Source organism: Heteronotia binoei, chromosome 17, assembly GCF_032191835.1.
Source record: "Heteronotia binoei isolate CCM8104 ecotype False Entrance Well chromosome 17, APGP_CSIRO_Hbin_v1, whole genome shotgun sequence".
Classification (NCBI taxonomy): domain Eukaryota; kingdom Metazoa; phylum Chordata; class Lepidosauria; order Squamata; family Gekkonidae; genus Heteronotia; species Heteronotia binoei.
Genome location: NC_083239.1, coordinates 12,700,923 through 12,724,976, shown reverse-complemented (window position 1 = coordinate 12,724,976; position 24,054 = coordinate 12,700,923). Strand labels below are relative to the sequence as shown.

The following is a 24,054-nucleotide window of genomic DNA, read 5'->3' as shown; positions in this document are numbered from 1 at the left end:
GCCCCCACCTGGGGATTGGCAACCCTAACAACAGGTCTCTTTTGGGCCTCCTCTCTCCTCGAATATGACTCCTGCAGAACCTTGCCAGTGCCTCCTTAGTTTTTACCTACCCAATCCCGCCAAAATTGCTGGGTTTTGTCCCCTGGGTTCTCTTTAAGGAGCTAGTCATTATCTATAAAAGCCTTCATGGCCTGGGACCCACCTATTTCCAGGACTGCCTCTGCAGTTCTGCTTAGTCAGCCTTGTTCTTCTAAACGGACTTTTGAATCCCTGCTGTCAAGTAGGCGCCATCATGGCCTGAGCTCAGGGTCTCTTTTTGGTTGCAGCTCCAGCCAGGAAAAAGTTACCAGAAAAAGTTAAGCTCACTTGCTTCCTGTTCTACCATAGCTTATGTAAAGCAGAACTTTAGTTCTGTTTAAAATTTGGGTTTCTATGGAACATCTGGAAATAGCTTTTTTGAATGCTGAGGGGGAGAGACAATTTGTCATGTGCAGCAGCTCTGCCAGCCCGACAGGGGATTACAGGTTGCCTGTTTGTAATGCACAGAACTCATCAGAAAATAAAACTAGGAGTCTCAAAATCGGAAACCAGCATCGGGATGGATTGTGGAAGCTGCAGGGTCAAAAGTCAAGGGGACTGGAACACAGTGGCTCACATTATCTCAAGAACTCACCCTGTGCTGTTTGCAATGACATAAAGGTTCTTTGTTTGCGGCAGGCATAACTCATCAGAAAGTGAAGCTAGGTGTCTCAAAACTGGCCAGTAGCCCAGGCTAGCCCAACCTCATCAGCTCTCAGAAGCTAAGCAGGGTTAAACTTTGTATAGGAGACCACCAAGAAGGCCACACTTGCTATACAAAGGCAGGCAGTAGCTGACCACTTTTGAAGAAGAAGATGATATTGGATTTATATCCCGCCCTCCACTCCGAAGAGTCTCAGAGCGGCTCACAATCTCCTTTACCTTCCTCCCCCACAACAGACACCCTGTGAGGTAGATGAAGATATTGGATTTATATCCTGCCCTCCACTCCGAAGAGTCTCAGAGCGGCTCACAGTCTCCTTTCCCTTCCTCCCCCACAACAGACACCCTGTGAGGTAGATGAAGATATTGGATTTATATCCCGCCCTCCACTCCAAAGAGTCTCAGAGCGGCTCACAATCTCCTTTACCTTCCTCCCCCACAACAGACACCCTGTGAGGTGGGTGGGGCTGAGAGGACTCTCACAGCAGCTGCCCTTTCAAGGACAACCCCTGCCAGAGCTATGGCTGACCCAAGGCCATGCCAGCAGGTGCAAGTGGAGGAGTGGGGAATCAAACCCGGTTCTCCCAGATAAGAGTCCGCACACTTAACCACTACACTATACTGGCTCTCTTGCCTTAAAAACCCTGCAATGTTGCCATAAGTCAGCTGCAACTTGACAGCAAAGAGAGAGAGAGAGAGAGAGAGAGAGAGAGAGAGAGAGAGAGAGAGAGAGAGAGAGAGAGAGTTAATTGGCACTACAATGCCAATTATTGTGTGCTGGCTCTTCTGTTGTCTCTTTTGGCATTGCCATCAACTCCTATGACAAACTGTGAAACCCTCCACTAAACCTCAGGTAGGGGCACTATTTCACAGCAAGCTATTTCTCTACCTAGTTTTAGTCTGCTTTTCCACTAAAATTGGCTCCCATATAACAGGGTGCATGTGCCGATCTTCCAAGCTTACCACTGAGCAGCCACTAAAAGTGTCTACAAGTAGTGGGCAACTCTGAACAGAAGATTTAGTCACTCTTCCTGTCCTTATTCTTGGTGCTGCTCCAGATCCTCTTCTGGATCTTCTCTAGTTCTTGGGTGTAAACAAGGGAATTCAAACCCTTAATGGAGAGGAGGATTCAGCCCTGTGCACCCCCACCCACTGTGGGACATACTTGCTCAGAAGCCTCACCACACTGTCCCTCACCAACTGTCCACTTCCAACAGTTGGATTCAAATTCCTCAGAATGTTGGAGGGGGGGAAAGCAATCTTGGGACCACCTGCCTTTGGGCTGCAAGGCAGGGGTGTTCTGAACCCACCCTCAGATCTCAGAATAAAATTCAGGCTTGCATTGGTTCTGGATATGTTGTTCTGCTTCTTTTTTTTTTTTTGCAAGGCAAAGGTAGTTGTATGAATACAAGTGGGGAGAAATGAAAAATTAATTGCCAGGCTTTAATATTACCTCCATCTATGGCAAGTTTCTGAACCTGAGAAACTGCCCATGTGTTTCCTTTGACCACTTCCAATAATAATAATGAGCTAGAGGCTGTTTTTCATGAAAGTGTACTTAAATCAGCAAGGCTAATCCTCCTGTGTTATAGTAGTGATCATAAAAGGTTTGTTAATTCCAGCTCTCTTTTAAAACTGCTGCTGTGTACTATCTTGTAAACATCAAGTACTTAACCCTATTTTCTTGGAACCTGTTCTCGTAGAAAGGTTAAATAGCCAAAAAGTGAAAACCTTACTTTTGCAATTGTTTTGTTTATTTACTCCAAGTTAACATTGTTTGGAAATGACAAAGTAAAGGATTGGGAAATTTAAGGGCAACTAAGAACACTTCTCCTTCACAGACAGAGGATCTTGAAGCTGCATTTGCTCCTTGACATTGGCTGCTTTTGGGAAGCCCAATTTGTTTTTGATTTATTTCTTGCTGGCTTTCACAGCTGACTTGGTGACTTTGCCAGTCACACTGGCTTTCTTGTCCACTGCCTTGATGACACCAACAGCCACCGTCTGCCTCATGTCGCGGACAGCAAAACGGCCTGCCAGGAAGAGAAGACTTATGGTGGTTTCCACTCCCAAGAGTGTATATTAACTGTTGTTCTGCCTAACCTTGAACTGTATCAGTCAAAGTAGAACCTCCATGCTCAGTGGCACTATGCCCCTAAAACACTAGATCCAGAAACTGAATCTGGATTTCTCCATCATATTTAATACTAGATTTGGATGGTCCTAGGCTGTTAAAGGGCAGTCTGTCTTTAAAAAAAAAATCAGCCTGCACTAGCATGCCCAAAACAATCTTAAAGAAGTCTGAGCCTGAACTAAACATGGTCCTCTCACCTGTGAAGTTTCACTCCCTTAAGGCTGTTTTGGTGAAACTATTGAGAAGCAATAGCTGAGGGCAGGCACGTAACTTCCCATTGAGCAGCATCTCCAAAGTCATACTTACAACCAAAGTAGATTTGTGAACAGAGTAGACTCGGATCCTATAATTTGGTCTACACAGCAAGTTTCCCCGCAAGCTCATGCACATCATTTTAATATGCAGCCTGGAAACGGACCCTTTTTAAGAGCACTGTTTATGGACCCATTCACACATTACACAGCCCACATGGGGATGGTATTGGGGGGGCTACAAGAAAGTTGCTTTCAATGCCTGCTTGTCCAGGAAGGCTGCAAGGAGCCATTTCAGGCTAGAAAAGGAGCATGGGGTAAGGCTGAAGCCCCATCATCTCATGGGCTGTGGTCTCAATTCCAAAATGGACCTTTGAACATCAGGGAATTCAGTTCCCAGCATGGCCCATATCTCCCTCCAAGTCAATCTGGTGGACCTGTTGCCTGTGGCAATGTGTGAATCACCACTTCAAACAGAATGGGGAAAATGGCTCTTATTTGGTAGCGAACTGGATTTTAAAAATAACTAATGCTTCCCCAGCGTGCTGTATATGCTTTCGTGAGAGGAAAAGGGAGAAGAAAAGAGCAAGAGTGACAGCCTGCAAATCCAAGGCTCCGAAGAGAGAAGCCAGCAGCGAAATTTTCACATATCAAATATTGTGGTGAGAAGCAACTGAAAAATCAAGTTGCTTTGACCTCCCACTTGGAAGTTTCCTGAAATATTCTCTCTAGCTGCAGAAGACAAAGCATTGGACCCTTTGGTATGCTCCATCCGGGGGATTGTGGGGTTTGTCAACACTACAGCAGTCATCTCAGTCTCTTTCTGGACAAGGCAGGCAGGAACAGCATGGGGACTATAAAAGGGCAAGCACATGACCTCCCATTTATGTGACTAGACAATGAAGAGCTCCAGTCTCCGATACCATCTCTGCTAAAGAGGGAATCTCTCTGTTGTCCAATGACCTCCTCCTCTTGCTGCTTCTGAAAGCATGCTTGCCAGGAGAAGCAGGAGATGTGGCACCCTTTCTCACAGTACATGCACACTGTCAGACGGACCTCAGGAGCTTGGAGACCCAGCAAGTTGGGACCCCAACAAGTAAGTTAAAGATCACTGCATGCAAGGCAATATCGCAAAGCAAACACAGCCAAGTTGCTCGACCATGGAGCAGCCCTTCTTTCTAGGGTGTGTATATATGCAGGTGCCAAGTAGGGTCCAAGTGCCAAAGGTTCAACAGGACTAACACTCCAGCAGAAATCCCCACTGGATTTGTTGGGCCAGTTATACCCTCACTACCCCCCTCTCCCTCGATCACACTGGATAAAATATAAGATACACTCGAGACCAAGCGACTAGAGCATCTTATAGAGAATGTATGAAGTCCTATGAGATGGCAGTCAAAGCCGCAAAGAAAACATACTTTGCGGCTAGGATTGCGTCTGCAACTTTGCGCCCGGCACAATTGTTTAACACAATTCGGACTTTGATAACGCTGCCACAGGGCAGCCCAAACGCTAGTCAATTGGAAATCGGCTGTGAGGCTTTTGCGACATTTTTTGCAGATAAAATCGCGTCGCTCCGCCGCGACACCCCCACCGTATTGGAGACAGTATGCGAACCCGAGGCTCCTCGCCTGTCTTCAGACTGTATTCTGGATGGTTTCGGCGCTCTCAGCCTGGAGGAAGTTGACAGGATCCTCCTATCTGCACGCCCTACAACTTGCAATTCGGACCCGTGCCCCTCCTGGCTTATTAAATCTTGCCAGAGGGAGCTTAGGTATCCTATACGGGATATCATAAATAGATCCCTAATGGAAGGGCAATTCCCAACACCTCTTAAGGAGGCAGTGGTCCGCCCCCTCTTAAAAAAACCAACATTGGACCCGGCCGAATTGGCACACTATCGGCCGGTCTCGAATTTACCCTTTTTGGGTAAACTCATTGAGAGGGCAGTGGCGTTACAACTACAGAGCTTCCTGAAGGATGCTTCCGTCCTTGACTCCCATCAGTCGGGCTTTCGCCCGGGTCATGGAATGGAGACAGTGTTGGTTACCCTAGTGGATGATCTCCAGCAGCATCTGGACCGAGGCAGCTCGGCGGTACTGATGTTGTTAGACCTATCGGCAGCGTTCGATATGGTCGACCATCGGGTGCTGACTTGCCGTCTTGCCGACGTGGGGATTCAGGGGTTGGCTCTACAATGGCTTACCTCTTTCCTCAAGGGTCGGGGACAAAGAGTGGCGATTGGGGGTGAACTGTCCCGGAGGTACCCGCTGGATTGCAGGGTCCCTCAGGGAGCAGTTCTCTCCCCGATGTTGTTTAACATCTACATGCGCCCTCTTGCCCAGATTGCCCGGAGATATGGGCTGGGTTGCCACCAGTATGCTGATGACACCCAGCTCTATCTACTTATGGACGGCCGGCCTGCCTGTGTCCCAGAAAACCTGGACCTGGTATTGCAGGCCGTATCTAGATGGCTCAGGCTGAGCGGGCTGAAGCTAAATCCGTCAAAGACAGAGGTCCTTTGCCTGGGTCGCCGTGGTCCGGGGAGGGAGATTCCCTTACCGGCCCTCGATGGTGTGCCTCTGTCAGCGGCACACAGGGTTAGGAGCCTTGGGGTGCTATTGGAGCCTACTTTAACTATGGAGGGCAGATAGCAGCCACTGCCAAGTCCACATTTTTTCATCTTAGGCGGGCAAGGCAGTTGGCTCCTTTCCTGGAGGACGACGACCTGGCAACAGTGATCCATGCAACGGTCACCTCGAGGTTGGACTACTGCAATGCCCTCTACATGGGGCTGCCCCTGTGCCGAACCCGGAAGTTGCAGCTAGTGCAGAATGCTGCTGCCCGGCTGTTGTTAGGGCTCCCTAGACAGGAGCACATTCAGCCAGGGCTTCGGGGACTGCACTGGCTGCCGATAACATACCGAGATCGGTACAAGGTTCTGGTCATGACCTTTAAAGCCCTTTATAGCCTGGGACCTGCCTACCTTAGGGACCGTCTCTCCCCACATGTTCCCCAGAGAGTGCTGAGATCGGGGTCTCAAAACCTTCTTACAATCCCTGGGCCAAAGGAGGCCCGTCTGAAAGTGACCAGAGACAGGGCCTTCTCTATTGCAGCTCCCTGTTGGTGGAATCAGCTCCCGGAGGAGGTGAGGGCCCTGCGGAACCTTGAACAGTTCCGCAGGGCCTGCAAAACAGCCCTCTTCTGGTTGGCATATAATTAATTGTTATCGGAATGCCTGAACATTCAAATCTCGAACATCAGATTATTCAATACTGGAATATTGAAGAATTGATTTAAGGAAGGTAGCATAGTACATACTGAAGTGAGTTTTACGTGTTTTTATGTATTTTATATGTATTTTATTGTATAATTATAATTATTAATGTATTATTAATGTATTCTAAATTGATTTTGTTAGCTTTTTGTGTTGTGAGCCGCCCTGAGCCCACCTCGGTGGGGTAGGGCGGGATATAAATTGAATAAAATAAAAAATAAAATAATTAGCAATGCTTTAAAAAGTTGCATTGTGGGTGGGGGACATCATGTCCTATCCCAGTCACAGAAATGTATGAATAGCCGCTGCATACTCAGCTGCAAGGCAGGTAGTCCTAATGAGTTGGTGTACGTAAGGTGGGGAAGGTAAATCATAAGGTTAACGTTTCCCATCACAGAAAATATAAGATACGCACACAAAATGGAAATAACTATTCCTCCCAGCAAATTTCCTAGCACTGAGCCAAGAGAACAGCAATATCTTGAATCCAACAAGAAGTAGCAGTGAATGCTACAGCCAAAATTAAAATAAGGGATCGAGCCCTTGGGGGTCCAGAAAGTAAAGAGACTGTGTGACTTTATGAAGTTACAAGTAATTCAGATCCTCCTCCAAGCCAGTGAGAGAGTCCTTACCAAGTGGGGGGTAGTCAGAGAAGCTCTCCACACACATGGGTTTCCCAGGGACCATCTGAACAATGGCTGCTTCTCCAGACTTCAGTTCCCTGGGGTTGTCCTCCAGTTTCTTGCCAGATCGGCGGTCAATTTTCTCCTTCAGCTCGGCAAATTTGCATGCAATATGGGCTGTGTGGCAGTCCAAGACTGGAGAGTAGCCGGTAGCTATTTTCCCTGGGTGGTTTAAGATGATGACCTGCACACAGGGCGTACCAGCTGTTAGAAGGGTGAAGTAACACAGCCTCCGGTTCAAGAATTAGGGCTCCCTATATTAAGGCGAAGATTCTAACACAAGCATCCCAACATAGACCCTTCTGAAGTCAAACACGCTAGGGGCAGGCTCGCAGATTGCTCTTTAGGTATCCACCCAAGTTTTCCCTCCCTTGTTTTCTTAATGTGTTTGCAAACTCATGCTCCAAACAAATAGATGGTGGTGACATCAGTGGCAAACCCATGATTCGGCTTGCACAGACATTTCATCACGTGTATCTCCTAGAAGGACTCTAGGTGGCTTGTGATGATTTTTTACTGTATACAACACGAGAGATGGTCTGTATTTATTTATTTCATTTATACCCCAATTTCTGCCCAAGGGAATCCCAAAATGGCTCTCTTATTCGTTTTATCCTCCCAACCACCCTGTGAAGTAGACTTGGCTAACCCAATAGCACCCAGCAAGTTTCCATAGCAGAATGGGGATTAGGTTTAAACAACTTCTGGGAAAACCTTTTTAATCTGCCAGCAGGCCCATCAGAGGATACAGCCTTTTAGCAGAAGAGAGCACCTCTGCGTGCAAAATGGAATTACAGGATCTGGTTCCATGTTTTTCAGAGGCCCTTGGTATCTTTTGTACTCTGGAATGAGTCTCTAGCAATGAACTGTGCCATCATAGGACAACTCACCTGGGCTGTGAAGCTGCCTGCCTCTATGGGAGGATCATTCTTACTGTCCCCGGTCACATTTCCACGGCGGATGTCTTTCACTGACACGTTCTTCACATTGAAACCCACATTGTCACCAGGTAATGCCTCTGCCAGAGCCTCGTGGTGCATCTCCACAGACTTCACCTCAGTGGTGATGTTGCTGGGAGCAAAAGTCACCACCATACCAGCCTTCAAGATACCAGTTTCCACCCTGCCCACAGGGACGGTGCCAATACCTGTGTGGGGGAAGGGTGCGAACCAATGGGAGCAGTTGAGCTTAAAGTACTTTGGCCACCATGGCTCCCATGTACTTCATCCTCACCCCACTTCCCCACCCCAAAGTGAGATCTTACAAGGATCTTCCAGGACTACTCTAGCAGAAAAGGCACTTTCAAGCTGTCTGGGAGGTTCAGCTTCTCTTCCAAAGCGCAAAACTTCTACCTGAATTCACTACCCTGATGCACGCTACTTCTATTATATTATTCACAGATACTATACTTCTGTATGACAGTGTAAAAATGAAAGAGGGGGGAACAAAGGACCTGCCCCAAACAAATAGGTAATAGAAGTCCACATGAAATAGACTCTTCAGCCTCCATCACTGGAAGTAGGCTACTAGCCAGGCATCGTACTGTTTTCAGGAAGGTTTGTTGTCATGTCAATGTTCTTCCAGGAAGTGGACAGATATGACTACTTGCCTTCCTCTGTTGACTTACCACCAATCTTATAGACATCCTGCAGAGGCAGGCGAAGAGGTCTGTCTGTAGGGCGGGAAGGAGGAATGATGGAATCCAGAGCTTCCATCAGCGTTGTCCCTGCAGCATTTCCTTCCTTCCTGGTAATTTTCCAACCTTTGAACCATGGCATCTAGAGACAGGATCAGAATTCTGAAGTGTGCATTGATTTAAAAAACAAACAAACAAACACACATATTTCCCTCCAGGTCACTCATTGCAGAGTTCAGGATTATTCCAATATGAGATGGTTAAACCTCAAAGATTCCCATTTGGTCCATATAGCTCTTCAACAGAAAGCTGCTAGCAGAAAACGGCCAATTCAGAGGCAACAAGTCCACTGTCGAAACTTTTTTTAGAGATTTCTTTCTTTAAAACACTTATTCGCCTCCTTTCCACCTTACAGAGCTGAAGGCAGCTCACGACTTAGACAAAACACAAAATTAAAATACATTAAAAACATAAAAACCAAAACTTAAAATCATACCTCAGGACTGCTAGTAAACTTAACCAAATGAAGTCCTAAATAAAACCATCTTCAGCTGCCCCCTAAAGACTGAACGTGAGGGGCCAGGTGCACCTCCCTGGGGAGGCTGTTTTGTAATTGTGAGGCTGCCATTGAAAAGGTCTTCTCTCACATGCCCACTAAACAAGCTTCTTTGATTGGTGGGACAGTTAGGAAGGCCCCTTCCTTTGATCATAACTGCTGTGAAAGAACATATGGGAGAAGATGGTACGATAATGAAAGCAATGTGTGATAAGAAAGGACTTCCACCTTGTGTTATTCCCTGATCTGAAATGGCCCTTGGGTGCTGCTATTTGCCCTGTTGGAGAAACCTGTGGGTACTGATGGCTACACACAGGTTACTCCAACAGAGCAAACTGCAACTCTGAGGGGCCATCAAAGGTTGGGAAAATAGTACAGGGAGAGAAGGGACAAGGCCAAACCCTCCTCCCATGCTCCACAGTCCACACACCTGGGTATCAGATTCTCAGCATGGAACTCCAGGTGTATGCCTGCCAGTGTGCTCATGGCAGCTTCTTGCCCACCACATGGACTTTGTAATGTATGCATCAGACCCAAGCAGCAAGAGTTATATACTCAAGAAAGCTGTAGCTTGATGGTGGAGCACCATGTTAGGGAAAGTCCCCAGCTCAATTCCCAATATCTCTAGTTAAAGGATCTCGTGAACAGGTGTTGGGAGAAACCTGTTCTTGAACAACTTAAATAATTGCTTCTGATCCGAGTAGACTGAATATCAAGCTAGATGGGGCAATGGGACAGTCTGGTCTAAGACAGCATCCCTTTGCACGTAACTACCAAATTTCTTTCCCATAATGAGTGCTTCAGGAATCAATGAGGACAACAGTTCCCCCTCTATGGCAACCCAGTTCAAGGCAAATGCAGCCTGTGTCCACACTGAATACAATCAAAGAACTCTGCTTCTAGCCGCTAGGCTAGCATCAAGGGTCATATCAAATCCAGGAGTCTCAGCCAGAAATTTAAATTCAGGCACTTCTTTCCCTCTCCTGTTTCTAAACATGATTCCAGCAGGGCCTCTAGTTTATCTGGAGAGTCACCCACTTTGGGTCCCAATCTACAGCCAAATGCCAGTTAATCATGGACTTCACCATGACCACCAGCCCATTGCTGAAATTGCCACCTGCCTTGTTAGCCCTTGGGTTGTCAAAGGGATGGAGTTAGTAAACTTCCTGAGGTCAACTAAGCATGTTCAGAGTTTCAGAAAAGCAATAGTGAGTCTTGACGTTGTCATGCACCTTCTGGGAAGGCAAGAGATCACTGCTAACTTGCACCCCCCAGCAATCCCCCCTCCCCACAAGAAGCACATAAAGTTTGTTTCCTTCCATAGCCTCGTACCACCAAGCCTATGTGATGCATATTCTGCTTTCTGCTGAATAATGCTACCTGTACTAGGGCTTGATCGTTGAAGGTAGGAGATGACAAGTTTGGGATCCCAAATAGTGAAGACTGTCTATTCCCCCCTCCCCAGGTTGAGAAGCTGGCCCTCCCCAATCTTAAAGGCCACAAGTTGAGAAAGCAACCTTCTTACTTTGGAGCTGATGTCCAGCATATTGTCCCCATGCCATCCAGAGATGGGCACAAAAGCAACAGTTGCTGGGTTGTAGCCAATCTTCTTGATGTAGGTGCTCACTTCCTTGGTGATCTCCTTGTAGCGCTGGCCACTGTAAGGGGGCTCTGTGGAGTCCATCTTGTTCACCCCAACAATGAGCTGCTTCACCCCCAGGGTGTAGGCCAGCAGGGCATGCTCACGGGTCTGCCCATTCTTGGAGATGCCAGCTTCAAACTCTCCCACACCAGCTGCCACGATCAGAACTGCACAGTCAGCCTAGAGAGGAACAAAGCAGGAGACTCAAGGGCCATTCTGAGTCCAACACACTAATTCTGGAACTTTGGCGAGGCAGCACATGACCATGCTAGAAGGGTGGTAGTGGATTAAAAATTTGAAAGCTCTAAAATACCCATGCATAGGCAATGTCACCCTTTATTTCTCATTATGGGAAGGTACTCTGAGTGGACTCCTTTTAGAACAAAGTTAGAGTCCAATGGCACCTTTAAGACCAATAAAGTTTTATTCAGGGGGTGAACTTTCCCGCACACTTCCCTCAGGCAAAATGGAATGAAACTTACCAGTCCATACATATAAGGCAGAGGTTGAACAGCAAATCAACATACAAGCATACAATATAACGTTTCAACAGATGCAAACAGCAATAATAAGAAGCTAAGTTTATAAAGTCATCGTTTAGATTTAATTTCAGGGAAAAACAGTGAGATAAATAAAGATGTCAGAATTGGCAACAGATGAGTAAATGTATCCTTCTTAATCATGAAGTGTTAAGAGCAATCATGTGACCCTGCTGTCACACTATTGAAGAAGATATTGAAGATATTGGATTTATATCCCGCCCTCCACTCCGAAGAGTCTCAGAGCGGCTCACAATCTCCTTTACCTTCCTCCCCCACAACAGACACCCTGTGAGGTGGGTGGGGCTGGAGAGGGCTCTCACAGCAGCTGCTCTTTCAAGGACAACCTCTGCCAGAGCTGTGGCTGACCCAAGGCCATGCTAGCAGGTGCAAGTGGAGGAGTGGGGAATCAAACCCGGTTCTCCCAGATAAGAGACTGCACACTTAACCACTACACCAAACTATCAACTGTTAGGGTTCAGCGGCGGCGGGGGGGGACAACATCACAAGGACACAAATATGTTCGAATTGGAGATCAATGTGTCCTTAATTGTGAGAGTCTGTCATTAGGTTTCTTAATTGCTTTAGACCAATACGGCTACCCACCTGGACTTTTTAGGGCACCTCAAACTTCTGCATCTGAACAGTTAAGACTCTTGAAGTGAGCAAGAATAGAGTCCCTACTGTACTGACTTGCAAAGGTATCCCTTTTGGAATGAGTCACACTGGATAAATGCAAGATCAAGAACCCAACACAAAAACCACTCTGATATATAGTAGTAATCCTTCTCCCCGAAAAGAACTCTAGGATAATGATCGCTGACAATTCCCACCAAACTTGTTCCCAGGATTCTTTGGAGGAAGCCAGGGAGAAGCCAGATATGTGGTATGGTCTATGGACCCAAGAGACAGGGTTCGTCTCAGCAGACCTTCTCAGAACACCATGTGTATCACGTTGAGGGTCACAGCAAGACAGACGAGAAAAACACATTAATACATTGATTTTATAGCTATACCTTCCTCTTATTAGGACCACAAACATGCCCGCATAGTGCCAACTGTATCCTGCCACCCCTATCAAGATTCTTACTCCTTAGAGTCTTCCATCTTATGCTCCATTTATACCCCACCTTTCTCCCATATAATTCGAGATCATGCATGGTTCCAAGGTGTACTCGCACCTAAAAACTGGTTAGATTTAGCATGATTGCCATATCATGTGTTTTCAGATGGCCATGTATTAACTCAGACCAGGGGTCTACGTCTGTTTTGTTTACTCTGGCTGTCAACACCATCCCATCATCCATTACCTTACCCTTTAACTGAAGATGCTGGGATTTGAACCTGGGACCTTCTACATGCAAAGCCTATGTTCTGCAACTGAGCCACGTCCTCTGCAGCACAGATGGCCAAATTACAGGAGCAAGGCCAATGTGGACTTGGGACACCATCTAGGAGTTGGCAAAGCCTACAAAGTAGGGACAGGGGAAAGTAGATGGTGCAAGGTTACAGACCTCAAGTCTCTCTCAAGTAGAGCTCCTTCCTTTATTGGTCCAACACCAGAGTCTTTAACAGAAGACTAATGCGTCACCTCCTGTTTGTGCCAGTATGAGCATCACCTGATTAATTTATTGTTATTGAGATGCTGTTAAGGACAGGATCAGAAAGGCGGCAGCCTTTTCCACATATCATTGCTTCCTATTCTAACAGCCCTCAATGTCTGCGTCTTGTTGCAACATTTGAGCCTTTCTGCAAGACAAAACAATCCTTTCCATTGAATGGCACTCCCGGTCTGCAAAAGGAATAGGAGCCCTTACCTGAGAGGTCCCTGTGATCATGTTCTTGATGAAGTCCCTGTGGCCAGGGGCATCAATGATGGTGATGTAGTATTTCGTGGTCTCAAATTTCCACAGGGAGATGTCGATGGTGATCCCTCGCTCCCTCTCAGCTTTGAGCTTGTCCAGCACCCAGGCATACTTGAAGGAGCCTTTCCCCATCTGTTGAGGAATCAGACACCTGCTCCACAACTAGGTCAGCAAACTGCTTACTCAAGCTCGTTTTACATCAGTCAAACTGCAGCATTGTATAGGAAGTGCCATCAAATGATATTGGCTGATTGGGGGAAAACCAACTTGCACAAAGGTTTCAATGTTAACAGTCCTAAGTCAGGGAACCACTAACAGAGGTTCTCTTAAATTTATTTCATTGCAAAATTCATTTATTGGCAAAACACTGACCTGGGAATGTAACTGTGTGGCTCACCGAAATGTTGGAAATGTGGAACTAAAACAGGTACATTTTACGATGTATGGTGGACCTGCTCTATTGTGAAAAAGTTTTGGGTGAAAGTCTTTGTATTTTTGAAGGAAGTGCTATCTATGGATCTCCAATTTAAACCAGAGGTTATGTTGCTATCTATGGTAAGAAAGGAGATATTAAAAGAAGATGAGTATTTGGTGATTTACATTCTTACAGCTGCTGGAATCCTATTAGCTAAATACTGGAGGAAACGGAGATGTCCAAATTTAGACGAATTGGTTGAAAAAGTACTTTATGCTGCTGAAGCGGATATACTTTCAGCTCTCCTGAAAGGGGAGGCCAAATCTGTAGCTAGTAATAAATGGAAGAAATTATATACGTGGCTTGATAGAAAGAAAAAAGAAAAAGATGACAAAAGATTCGGTGGAGATGAACCAATGATATAATAATAAGTTTAGTTTATATAAAATTAGGCGGTTAATTTTTGATGTTAAAATCCACTTCCATTCTCTGTTTTGTGTTTTAGGTATAAGATAGTTTAATTTAAAGATTGTGATATATAAGTAGGATGAAAGTTACAAGAAGAATTTTGTTTTTGTATTAAGATTGGTTTGATAGAATGATATAACATTTTGTAAAAGGATGATGTTTTTGTCAATAAAATTATAAAATTAAAAAAAAGGGTGAGGAAAGCCTAGGCCAGCAAGCCATCTCCAACTATTTTAGCCAGTCTTACCTCTTGTCATCAGTAAACATGGACTGCAGTTCAGTTGCACATGAGCAGACAAAGCCGAAAAAGAGGTGTCTGTGGTGAGGATATTGGATCTACTTGGCAGGGGCCTGGCCCAGTAGCAGGCTCATTACTACAGGGTAGTTGATGCCCACTTCAGATGTTAAAAACACATTTCTCTCTGATAAGATTTCCTTGCCAGCAAGGACGTCTTTGAAGCTTCCCTGTCTTTTTAGAAGTTGCAGTTTGGAGTACTTCCTTACTCCAAAGGTCCAGCTTACACAGTGGAAATGGTAAAATTGTTCCTGGATTGTGCCATTTGAAGGTATAAAGCCATTCTACACAGTCAGACCAGTGACTCATATAACCCAGCTACAGCAAGCTTCCCTTTGGCTCTACCACCCAGTCACCTTGAACTGGAGAACAGAACTGGGTCTTATACAAGCAAAGGAGGTGGTATATCTTAAACTGTGCCCCCTCCTATTCAGACTGCAGGCATGGGGGTGCACAACTGGATTATTCTCCGTGGAGCTTTTGCCCTTGGTATGGCAACCAAATTGGAATCGGCTTTTTTAGCATCTATGCAACGTTATATTATTTCCAGCCACGTCCTGTTTTTCTTCTGCTTTGCTCCAGAAGAAAAACGGTGGCTCAGTGGCAGAGCATCTGCTTGGGAAGCAGAAGGTCCCAGGTCTCAGTGGCAGAGCATCTGCTTGGGAAGCAGAAAGTCCCAGGTTCAATCCCTGGCATCTCCAAAAAAGGGTCCAGGCAAATAGGTGTGAAAAAACTCAGCTTGAGACCCTGGAGAGCCGCTGCCAGTCTGAGAAGACAAGACTGACTTTGATGGACCAAAGAGGGTCTGATTCAGTAGAAGGCAGCTTCATATGTTCATTCTTTCCTTCACTGGTGCTGCTAGGACTTTCTCTGAAAAATCACCATCAAAGTGGGGTTTGCAGCAATATGGGCAGAAGAGGAGCACTTTCAAACCACTCACCCATATCTTACAATTCTACTGCTAGCATTTGTCAGAACTTGTAACTGTTATGCCTGCCAAGCTTGGTAATGTTAGCCTAACTGACTCCATATTGTAACTGCATACTAACCCCGTGTCCTTGTAGCTAGACCCACTAACTAAATGCTTTGCATTTCAAACAAACTGTAACCACTGAAGGGTGACAGATAGTCTTTGGAAAACATCTGCAGGTGTCCTTTGAAGCTAGCCTGCTAGAATATCACAGCAGGACTCCTTCCTCCCTTCGGAGATAAGGGACCCTGGGAACAGACAACTGTCTCCCAGAGTGTGAGAAATGGTTTTATTGTTTCTGTAACAACTGCATAAAAAATGTATCAATCGCTGAGCCCGTTATCAGTATCAACTTGTGCCTTCCCCGAACGCAGTTCTCAATAAATGTCCTATACTTTTGCAACAAAGTAATGGATCTCGTTTGAAGTTCTTCAAGTTCTGACAGCATTCCCCTGAAGCCCACCATACCCTTCCTCATGCCTCGGGCTTTTTCCCAGCTTCAAAAACAAACAAACCCCCCACATCTGGTAACTGACATGTTGCTTTCCTGTTAAAACTAGTGATACCTGAATGATAGATTTTAAGCTGTAGCTATGTCAGTTACCAGATGTAATTGCTATGCTGGAGCTTAACATAAACATGTCAGTTTAAAAAAATACCAGCTAAACCCCCCCTCATGGCCAGCATTAGTGAATGAGCCAGGTTAAGCGTGAACAAAACTCCTGTGTGGGTGCTCCGTTATAACTGCAAACGTCTCTACATTCTCAGCAGCAGGGACTACACAACAGAAAAGTACTGTGTGAAAGCAACTAAAGTTACTACATATCACCTCCTCAATGTGCTTTCACCTGCAAGGAAAGTCCCTGCATTCGACCCATACCTGCATTCTAGAGTGGTTAAGTCTACCAAGTGTTTTACCACCTCCTCTGTCATTTGCATCAACTGAACCAACCCTAGTACAGAATCAAATGAAAAGCATACAGGGATGATCAGAGTCGTGGTTGAGCTCTGGCCTTTAGATGCTTTCAACAGATGCTCTTGAGGAAAACAGGAGGGCAGACTCATCTGGGAAAGAGGTTTTGTCTCACAGTGATGTATATGAAGTCCTATCGTCCCCCAGAGTTTTCAGCACAATATCGCTACTATTCCTTTAGTGATTTTATTTATTAAGAAACTTATACCTCTCCCTTCCTGGTGGTTCGGCAGTTTATATTAAAACCAGTTAAAACAAAAATAAAACAACAAATCCCAATTGTCTCTGAAATTAGAAATAAGAGAAAAGCTAGAACTCTCAAGAACTGAATTTGTAATTATTTGTGGAATGTTCTTACAGAGCTGAGCCAATCAGGTGGTTTAGGTACAGGCAATGGTTTACAGCGCAGCTGCTTCCACCTGAAGATTCAGCGCTGTTTTGGGCTCCCATACTGGAGCATCCACATGAGGCTGTGCTCTCCTGAAGTCCAGGTGGTCTCATAGCTAGGATTTTTATTTGGGGGGTTCTTGAAGAAAGTTGGGGGGCACCAAGGGAGAGGGAAGGAAAGAGAGCTGGGTCCAATCTACCCCCAAGGAAGCAATGGACAGCGCTGGGTACAAACCAATTCAAATCTGGGAATGCAGCAGCCAAGAGACTGGGAGGGACTTTCCTTGGGCTGCTGGACTTTGCTGCTGGTTTGTCTGCAGGTGAGCCATCTCAGGCATGAGTGCACCCCTGCCCTCCCCAGGCACAGAACTCAGCACGCCCATGGCAGCATCCCTGGCACCAGGGAAGGGAAAGGGAAGCCCAAACGGTGGCTGGGCTTGACAAGGTGGGGAGGGATGCTGCTGTGGGGCTCTCCTGGTTGCCCTCTACCTTCCCTGCCTGCCTGCCTCCCTGGCGGCCAAGTCAGAGCCCTGTCAAGAGCACCACACCAGAGCTGGGGAGTGCAGCTGAGGGAATGGAGTCTTCCTGGCCCCTCCTTCCCCAATGCAGCTCTTGGTGGGAAAGGGCTGACTGCCAGCCATAGCAGTGCAGAGACAGGCAGTCTAAGGTATGGACCATCACCTCTCTCCCCCCACAATTAAAATCACACGGGGGGGGGACAGGAGTAGGGTTGCCAATCCCCAGGTGGGGGCAGGGGATCCCCCAGTTTGGAGGCCCCCCCCCGCTTCAGGGTAATCAGAAAGCAGGGAGGGGGGGAATGTCTGCTGGGAACTCATGATTCTCTATGGAGGCTTATTCCCATAGAAAATAATGGAGAATTTATCCACGGGTATCTGGGGCTCTGGGGGCCCTGTTTTTTGAGGTAGAGGCACCAGATTTTCAGTATAGCATCCAGTGGCTCTCCCCAATATAGTCCCTAAGTTTCAAAAAGATTGGACCAGGGGGTCCAATTCTATGAGCACCCAAAGAAGGTGCCCCTAACCATTATTTCCTATGGAAGGAAGGCATTTAAAAGGTGTGCGGTCCCTTGAAATGTGACGGCCAGAACTCCCTTTGGAGTTAATTTATGCTTGTCACACCCTTGCTCCTGGCTCTGCCCCCAATGTCTCCTGGCTCCACCCCCAAAGTCTCCTGGCTCCACCCCCAAAGCCCCCAGATATTTCATGAATTGGACTTGGCAACCCTAGACAGGAGCAGCCACTGGCCTCCCACCTGATTTAAAGGGCTCACCAATCAGCTGGTTAATGGACCCTGTGAATGGCACGTGAGACGTGATGCCTGCTCCTGCATGCTACTCCCATGCCATTTGGAATTGTGGGGGAGGGAGGGAGGGAGCAGCCTTCAAGCACCAGCGGGGAGGGAAGGCCCTGTAGCTATGGGCCTGTTTGCAATGCTCTTTGCTTTGCTCCAATTCTTTTTGATAACTGTGCAGTCCAAGCTTGTTGCCACACCACCTTGATGGACAGATGTGCTTCTTCAAAGGTCCTGCATGGATTGGTACCATTTCCCTGCTGTCAGCTCTTCATGGCTACCATTTTGCCCATTGTGCTGATACAGGGCTTTCAAAAAATAGTTATTAAGTACTACAGCCATTACAGTTTTTGAAGAGAGTGCTCTGGTGGTGCGGCAGGGAAAGTGGCAGCTGACAAAGAGCCTGTCAAAGGTGTGCAGAGAACTCCTGTACAGAAGTTGGGTTGCCAGCGCTCGTGCCTCTGCATTCACAGTAGCAACACAAGCAAAATGGGGAATTTATGATATGCGGAAGTGGCTGGCATAAAAGGTCATATGTGAACAGTGTACCAGTGCCACAAGACAGTGGTAGAGGATGAGGAGAGAACCACTGGTTAATATAATTGTCTTAAGCCCTGCTCTGTACCCCTGCCTGCAGAGGTAAGCTAGGTAGCAAAGAAAGACAGGACCTTTTCAGTAGTGGCATCTCACTTTTGTGAAGTCCACATCCTTTAGACCTGCATGGCACCTATCTCACTATCCTATAGGTATGAGACCAAAATAGTTCTCTTTACACAGGCATTTAAACAAGGGCTCCAGCTTCTTAGATGTTTCATGGTCTGCTCCTAAATTAAGGACAACTTTAGACAGCAATTGCTATGACTTTAAAAAAACCCTAATTGTTTTATTATCTTAATTGGTTTGGTTTTGTTGTTCCAGTTGCAAGCCAGTTTGAGTAGTTATGGAGAGGTGGTATACAAGTTTCCTAAATAAACTTTAAACGTTTCTTCTGCTCTTGGATGCCTCTTGATTGAAATTGTGCTTATATTCCCCTGAGGATCCCATTACCCAGACTAATCTCATTCACCTTTCATGCTTTTACTCCCAGTCTTCATCCAATCAGCCCATGGCAGAATACAGTGGACCCCCTTCATTGTAACTTGACATTAGGATACAGATGAACAGAAACAACTTTGATCAAAGACCATTCCACCGTACTACCTCCCCCTAAAGAGCATTACTCTTCTCTCTCCTCACCTCAGCTGCTTCCTTCTCAAACTTCTCAATGGTCCTCTTATCAATGCCACCACATTTGTAGATCAGATGTCCCGTGGTGGTGGACTTTCCAGAGTCCACGTGGCCAATCACCACAATATTGATATGGATCTTCTCTTTCCCCATGGTGGCAGCCGGACTGAAGAGACAAGACCTGTCAGCTGAATTCCAAGGCCTAATTGCCAAAAGCAACAATTCATGAAGATGGCAAAGTACTCCTTTTCATCAAACAGGACCACCCATTTTCCAGCCAGGCACTAGCAGGATGGCTTCAAAAGGAGGCTCAGACATGTTTTTGGAGGGCCATCACTGGTCAATAGTCATGACTGTCAAGTCTGCTTAAAACTTCGGTCAAGTCTGTACCTAACACTGGTTCAGGAGAAAGGCCTCCTGGGTAAAGCCAAACTGTATTCCATTGCTGCTAGCTTGAACTCTCCTTACCCCCCTCCTTTTCTTTGTTATGTAGTATTGCTTTGAAATGGGAATATGTGAACAGTTTATCTGAGCCTTCTCAGGCTTGGCACCGGGGGAGGTTGGAGCCAGAGACACTCAAGGCCAAACCGGGCCTGAGAAAGAAGTTGTAACATCAATGTGTGAATGTGCCCTGCATAGTACCCCTCCCTCAAGAATCCCTTTGAAGTTCCCCTTATATGATTGCATTCTATTGTATGATCTTTAGTCTTTCAATCTTACTGTAGTCGAGAACCATGATATCAATAAACTAGTTACTTTGTTTCAACGAAGACTCGTTATTGAATCTGCCGACTTGACAATGACGTTCTGTGTTCAATAGTTTGTGTTCAAGGGAAGGGGTGTCATAAACCTGCCCAGGGTCTGTGTGTGCTTTCATGCATGTTGTATGTCTGTGTACACATAAAGCATATTCCTTTTCATAGTGTCGCTATCCTAAATTAAAATCTGGCCTCCCATGTTACCAGTGACCCTACTTCTTAAGTATGCTTGCTAAAAGTCAGTGTGTGATCATATGCCTGTACATAAAAAACTTGCCAGCTTCTGGAGATTAAGATGCTGTTAAGAGCAGAGCTGCCCCCCCCCCAACTGAGCAGCTAGTAAGATTATTCAGAAGTTGGAGATTCTTTCCAATCTGGACCTGAATCAACACTGCAACTGTCTAGCTGCAAGGTTATTTTATTTATAGCTCTCATCCCTCCCTGGTGAGACCCAAGCAGCTTTTTCCACCTCTACTTTATCCTCACAGGTTAGGTTGAAAGATGGTGATAGGCCTGAAGTCACACACTCACCCTGTGCTTAAGTTTAGCACTAGAAAATTGCATAGGGGCCCTTTATAGGAAAGCCATAAGGGAGAATCAATGACAGTGCCTAGAAAATGCCACAATGCCTGATTTTCAGTAAACCATATATTGGTTTGTAGCAAGATTCTTACAAAATTAAGCCTTACGACTAGGAATCACAGGGTTTGCTGCATTCCATAGTAGCTTATTGCCAGGCTTATATTAAACATAGAGTTTTACCTCTGAGCCACAGCCCTTTCCAATATGTAAAATTCTGTACAGGATGGACAGACCACCTAATGTGCAGGGAAATTTTTTGGTTAGTTGCTGCCAGTGAAAACCACTGCCAGCAAGCAGAAGCAAGCCTCAGCAACTCTGGCAGTGCCTCAGAGCCTGCCCCAGGAGCAGCAAGTGGTATTCAGTCACCATAAGAACATAAGAGAAGCCATGTTGGATCAGGCCAACGGCCCATCCAGTCCAACACTCTGTGTCACACAGTGGCAAAAATTTTTATATATACACACACACTGTGGCTAATAGCCACTGATGGACCTGTGCTCCATATTTTTATCTAAACCCCTCTTGAAGGTGGCTATACTTGTGGCCGCCACCACCTCCTGTGGCAGTGAATTCCACATGTTAATCACCCTTTGGGTGAAGAAGTACTTCCTTTTATCCGTTTTAACCTGTCTGCTCAGCAATTTCATCGAATGCCCACGAGTTCTTGTATTGTGAGAAAGAGAGAAAAGTACTTCTTTCTCTACTTTCTCCATCCCATGCATTATCTTGTAAACCTCTATCACGTCACCCCGCAGTCGACGTTTCTCCAAGCTAAAGAGTCCCAAGCGTTTCAACCTTTCTTCATAGGGAAAGTGCTCCAGCCCTTTAATCATTCTAGTTGCCCTTCTCTGGACTTTCTCCAATGCTATAATATCCTTTTTGAGGTGCGGCGACCAGAACTGCACACAGTACTCCAAATGAGACCGCACCATCGATTTATACAGGGGCATTATGATACTGGCTGATTTGTTTTCAATTCCCTTCCTAATAATTCCCAGCATGGCGTTGGCCTTTTTTATTGCAAACGCACACTGTCTTGACATTTTCAGTGAGTTATCTACCACGACCCCAAGATCTCTCTCTTGGTCAGTCTCTGCCAGTTCACAACCCATCAACTTGTATTTGTAGCTGGGATTCTTGGCCCCAATGTGCATTACTTTGCACTTGGCCACATTGAACCGCATCTGCCACGTTGACGCCCACTCACCCAGCCTCAACAGATCCCTTTGGAGTTCCTCACAATCCTCTCTGGTTCTCACCACCCTGAACAATTTAGTGTCATCCGCAAACTTGGCCACTTTACTGCTCACTCCTAACTCTAAATCATTTATGAACAAGTTAAAGAGCATGGGACCCAGTACCGAGCCCTGCGGCACCCCACTGCTTACCGTCCTCCACTGCGAAGACTGCCCATTTATACTCACTCTCTGCTTCCTATTACTCAGCCAGTTTTTGATCCACAAGAGGACCTGTCCTTTTACTCCATGACTCTCAAGCTTTCTAAGGAGCCTTTGATGAGGAACTTTATCAAAAGCTTTCTGGAAGTCAAGGTAAACAACATCTATCGGGTCTCCTTTGTCCACATGTTTGTTGCATCCTGCCAATCTGCAGCAATCGTAAAGCTTTGTAGGGCCTCCAGGGCCACTCAGCTTGGGCCCCGGATTGGGTTACCAGGTTCTCCCAGGCCACAAGTGGGGGATGGTTGCTAGATCTAGCTTGGGAAGCCCCTGGGAAATTGGGAGTGGAGCCTTGGGCAGACAGGGAGCTCAGTGGGGCACAATGCCACAAAGTCTACCCTTCAAAGCATCCATTTTCTCCAGGGGAACTGAACTCTATGGTCTGGAGGTGAGCTGTAGTTCCATTGGCTCTCCAGATCCCACCTGGAGGCTGGCACCCCTGCCCTGAAGAAAATCTTTTCATTTCCTAGTTTGCCACAGGTTTTTCACTCATGTTGCTGGGACTGTTAATAATGGCATTCAGTGAGTAATTTTTGCTACAAAGCAAGAGACACAAGTCTAGACACCCTTAAACTAATATAATGAATTTTAAATAGCATTTGACTAAGATCTAGGAGACTTCAGGTTCAAATCCCCACTCCAGCATGGAAGCTTGCTGGGTGAGCTTGGGCCAGTCATACACTTTCAGCCTAACCTACTACCTCACAGGGCTGTAGTGAAGACAAAATGGAGAAGAGGAGAACAACAAAAAAACACTTCTGGTCCTTCCCCACTGAGGGGAAAAGGCAAGGTGCAAATAAAGTAAATAACAGTCACGAAGTCTGCCAGCAATAGCTGAGAGGGATATTGCAAAGGTAAGCCCACTTTCCCTGTAGCTTATCAATTAATTTTTGAGAAAAGCTATAACAAGAAAAATCTTCATATCCTAGGTGTCTCAAATATTATCTTCTAAGCTTGCAAGAAAACCAAGAACATTAGAACTGTTATTCAGAGAGCTATTCCTCTTCAGGCTACTACACAGTACTCCCATCACTTTCTTTCTTAATCCACCCAAGTATGTCCTCCATAAATAAATATCTACTTAAGAAGCATAATTTCTAAAACTGCTTTTTTCCTTTGTCTATTCCCACAAACAATAACAGCTGTGGAAAAACAGCCACTTCTATAGAAAGATACCCCAGCAATACTCACCTGAATCACCAACTTTGTGGGGGGGAAAAAAGAAAACTAAGCGCTGGTGATGATACCAACACCTGTCCATTTTGAGAGTCAAGGTTGGGCTAGCCACACCCCTTCATTATGGTAAGAACCCATCAGTAACTCTGGATCAGGCAGCTATTGTTTCTATAGAGAAAAGAGTAAAAGGGACAGTTATTCTGAATGCATATACTTCTGCTTAAAGGGGCTGATGTTTTTGTGGGTGGAGACAGAGGAAAAGTGTGTGTATATTTTGGGGTCTCTACTAACCTTCCCAGGACAGAGAGCATGGTGTGCAATTTCAGACTAAGATCTGAGAGGCCCAGGTTCAGATCATCCCAGTCTGCTGTGACTGGGCCACTCTCTCTGAGCCTAATCAACCTCTTGGGTAGGGTTGTCCACTGGAGAATGCTGTCCTGTCCCTTTAATAAAAGTTTATGTGTAGAAATGGGCAGGTGACGCTTTCCCCAAAGACAGCAATATCATCCCCTGGTAAACAGAATCCCATTAAAGGGACAGGACATCTTCTCTCTCCTGCAGTTGGCAACCCTACTCACAGGGCTGCTGCTGTGAGGATAAAAGAGAGGACTGCCTAGCAATGTTATGGTGCCCTGAGCTTCTTGGAGGAAAGGTGAGATTAAAATGTACAAAATAAAATAAGGACTCGATTGAGAATCCCTGACTTTGTTT

The 24,054-nt window shown here is 46.0% G+C and overlaps 1 protein-coding gene across 1 annotated transcript; it reads right to left on the bottom strand.

Moving 5' to 3' along the window:
* Positions 1 to 2,473: 2,473 nt before the first annotated feature.
* LOC132586029 (elongation factor 1-alpha 1-like) lies at positions 2,474 to 23,485 on the bottom strand. The gene is made up of 8 exons (XM_060257947.1): positions 23,359 to 23,485; positions 19,380 to 19,536; positions 13,277 to 13,456; positions 10,804 to 11,100; positions 8,714 to 8,864; positions 7,977 to 8,233; positions 7,036 to 7,270; positions 2,474 to 2,774 (listed from the first exon to the last, which is right to left on the bottom strand). The coding sequence occupies exons 2-8, from the start codon at positions 19,521 to 19,523 to the stop codon at positions 2,653 to 2,655; spliced, it is 1,386 nt and encodes a 461-aa protein (XP_060113930.1). The 5' UTR covers positions 19,524 to 19,536; positions 23,359 to 23,485; the 3' UTR covers positions 2,474 to 2,652.
* Positions 23,486 to 24,054: the final 569 nt, after the last annotated feature.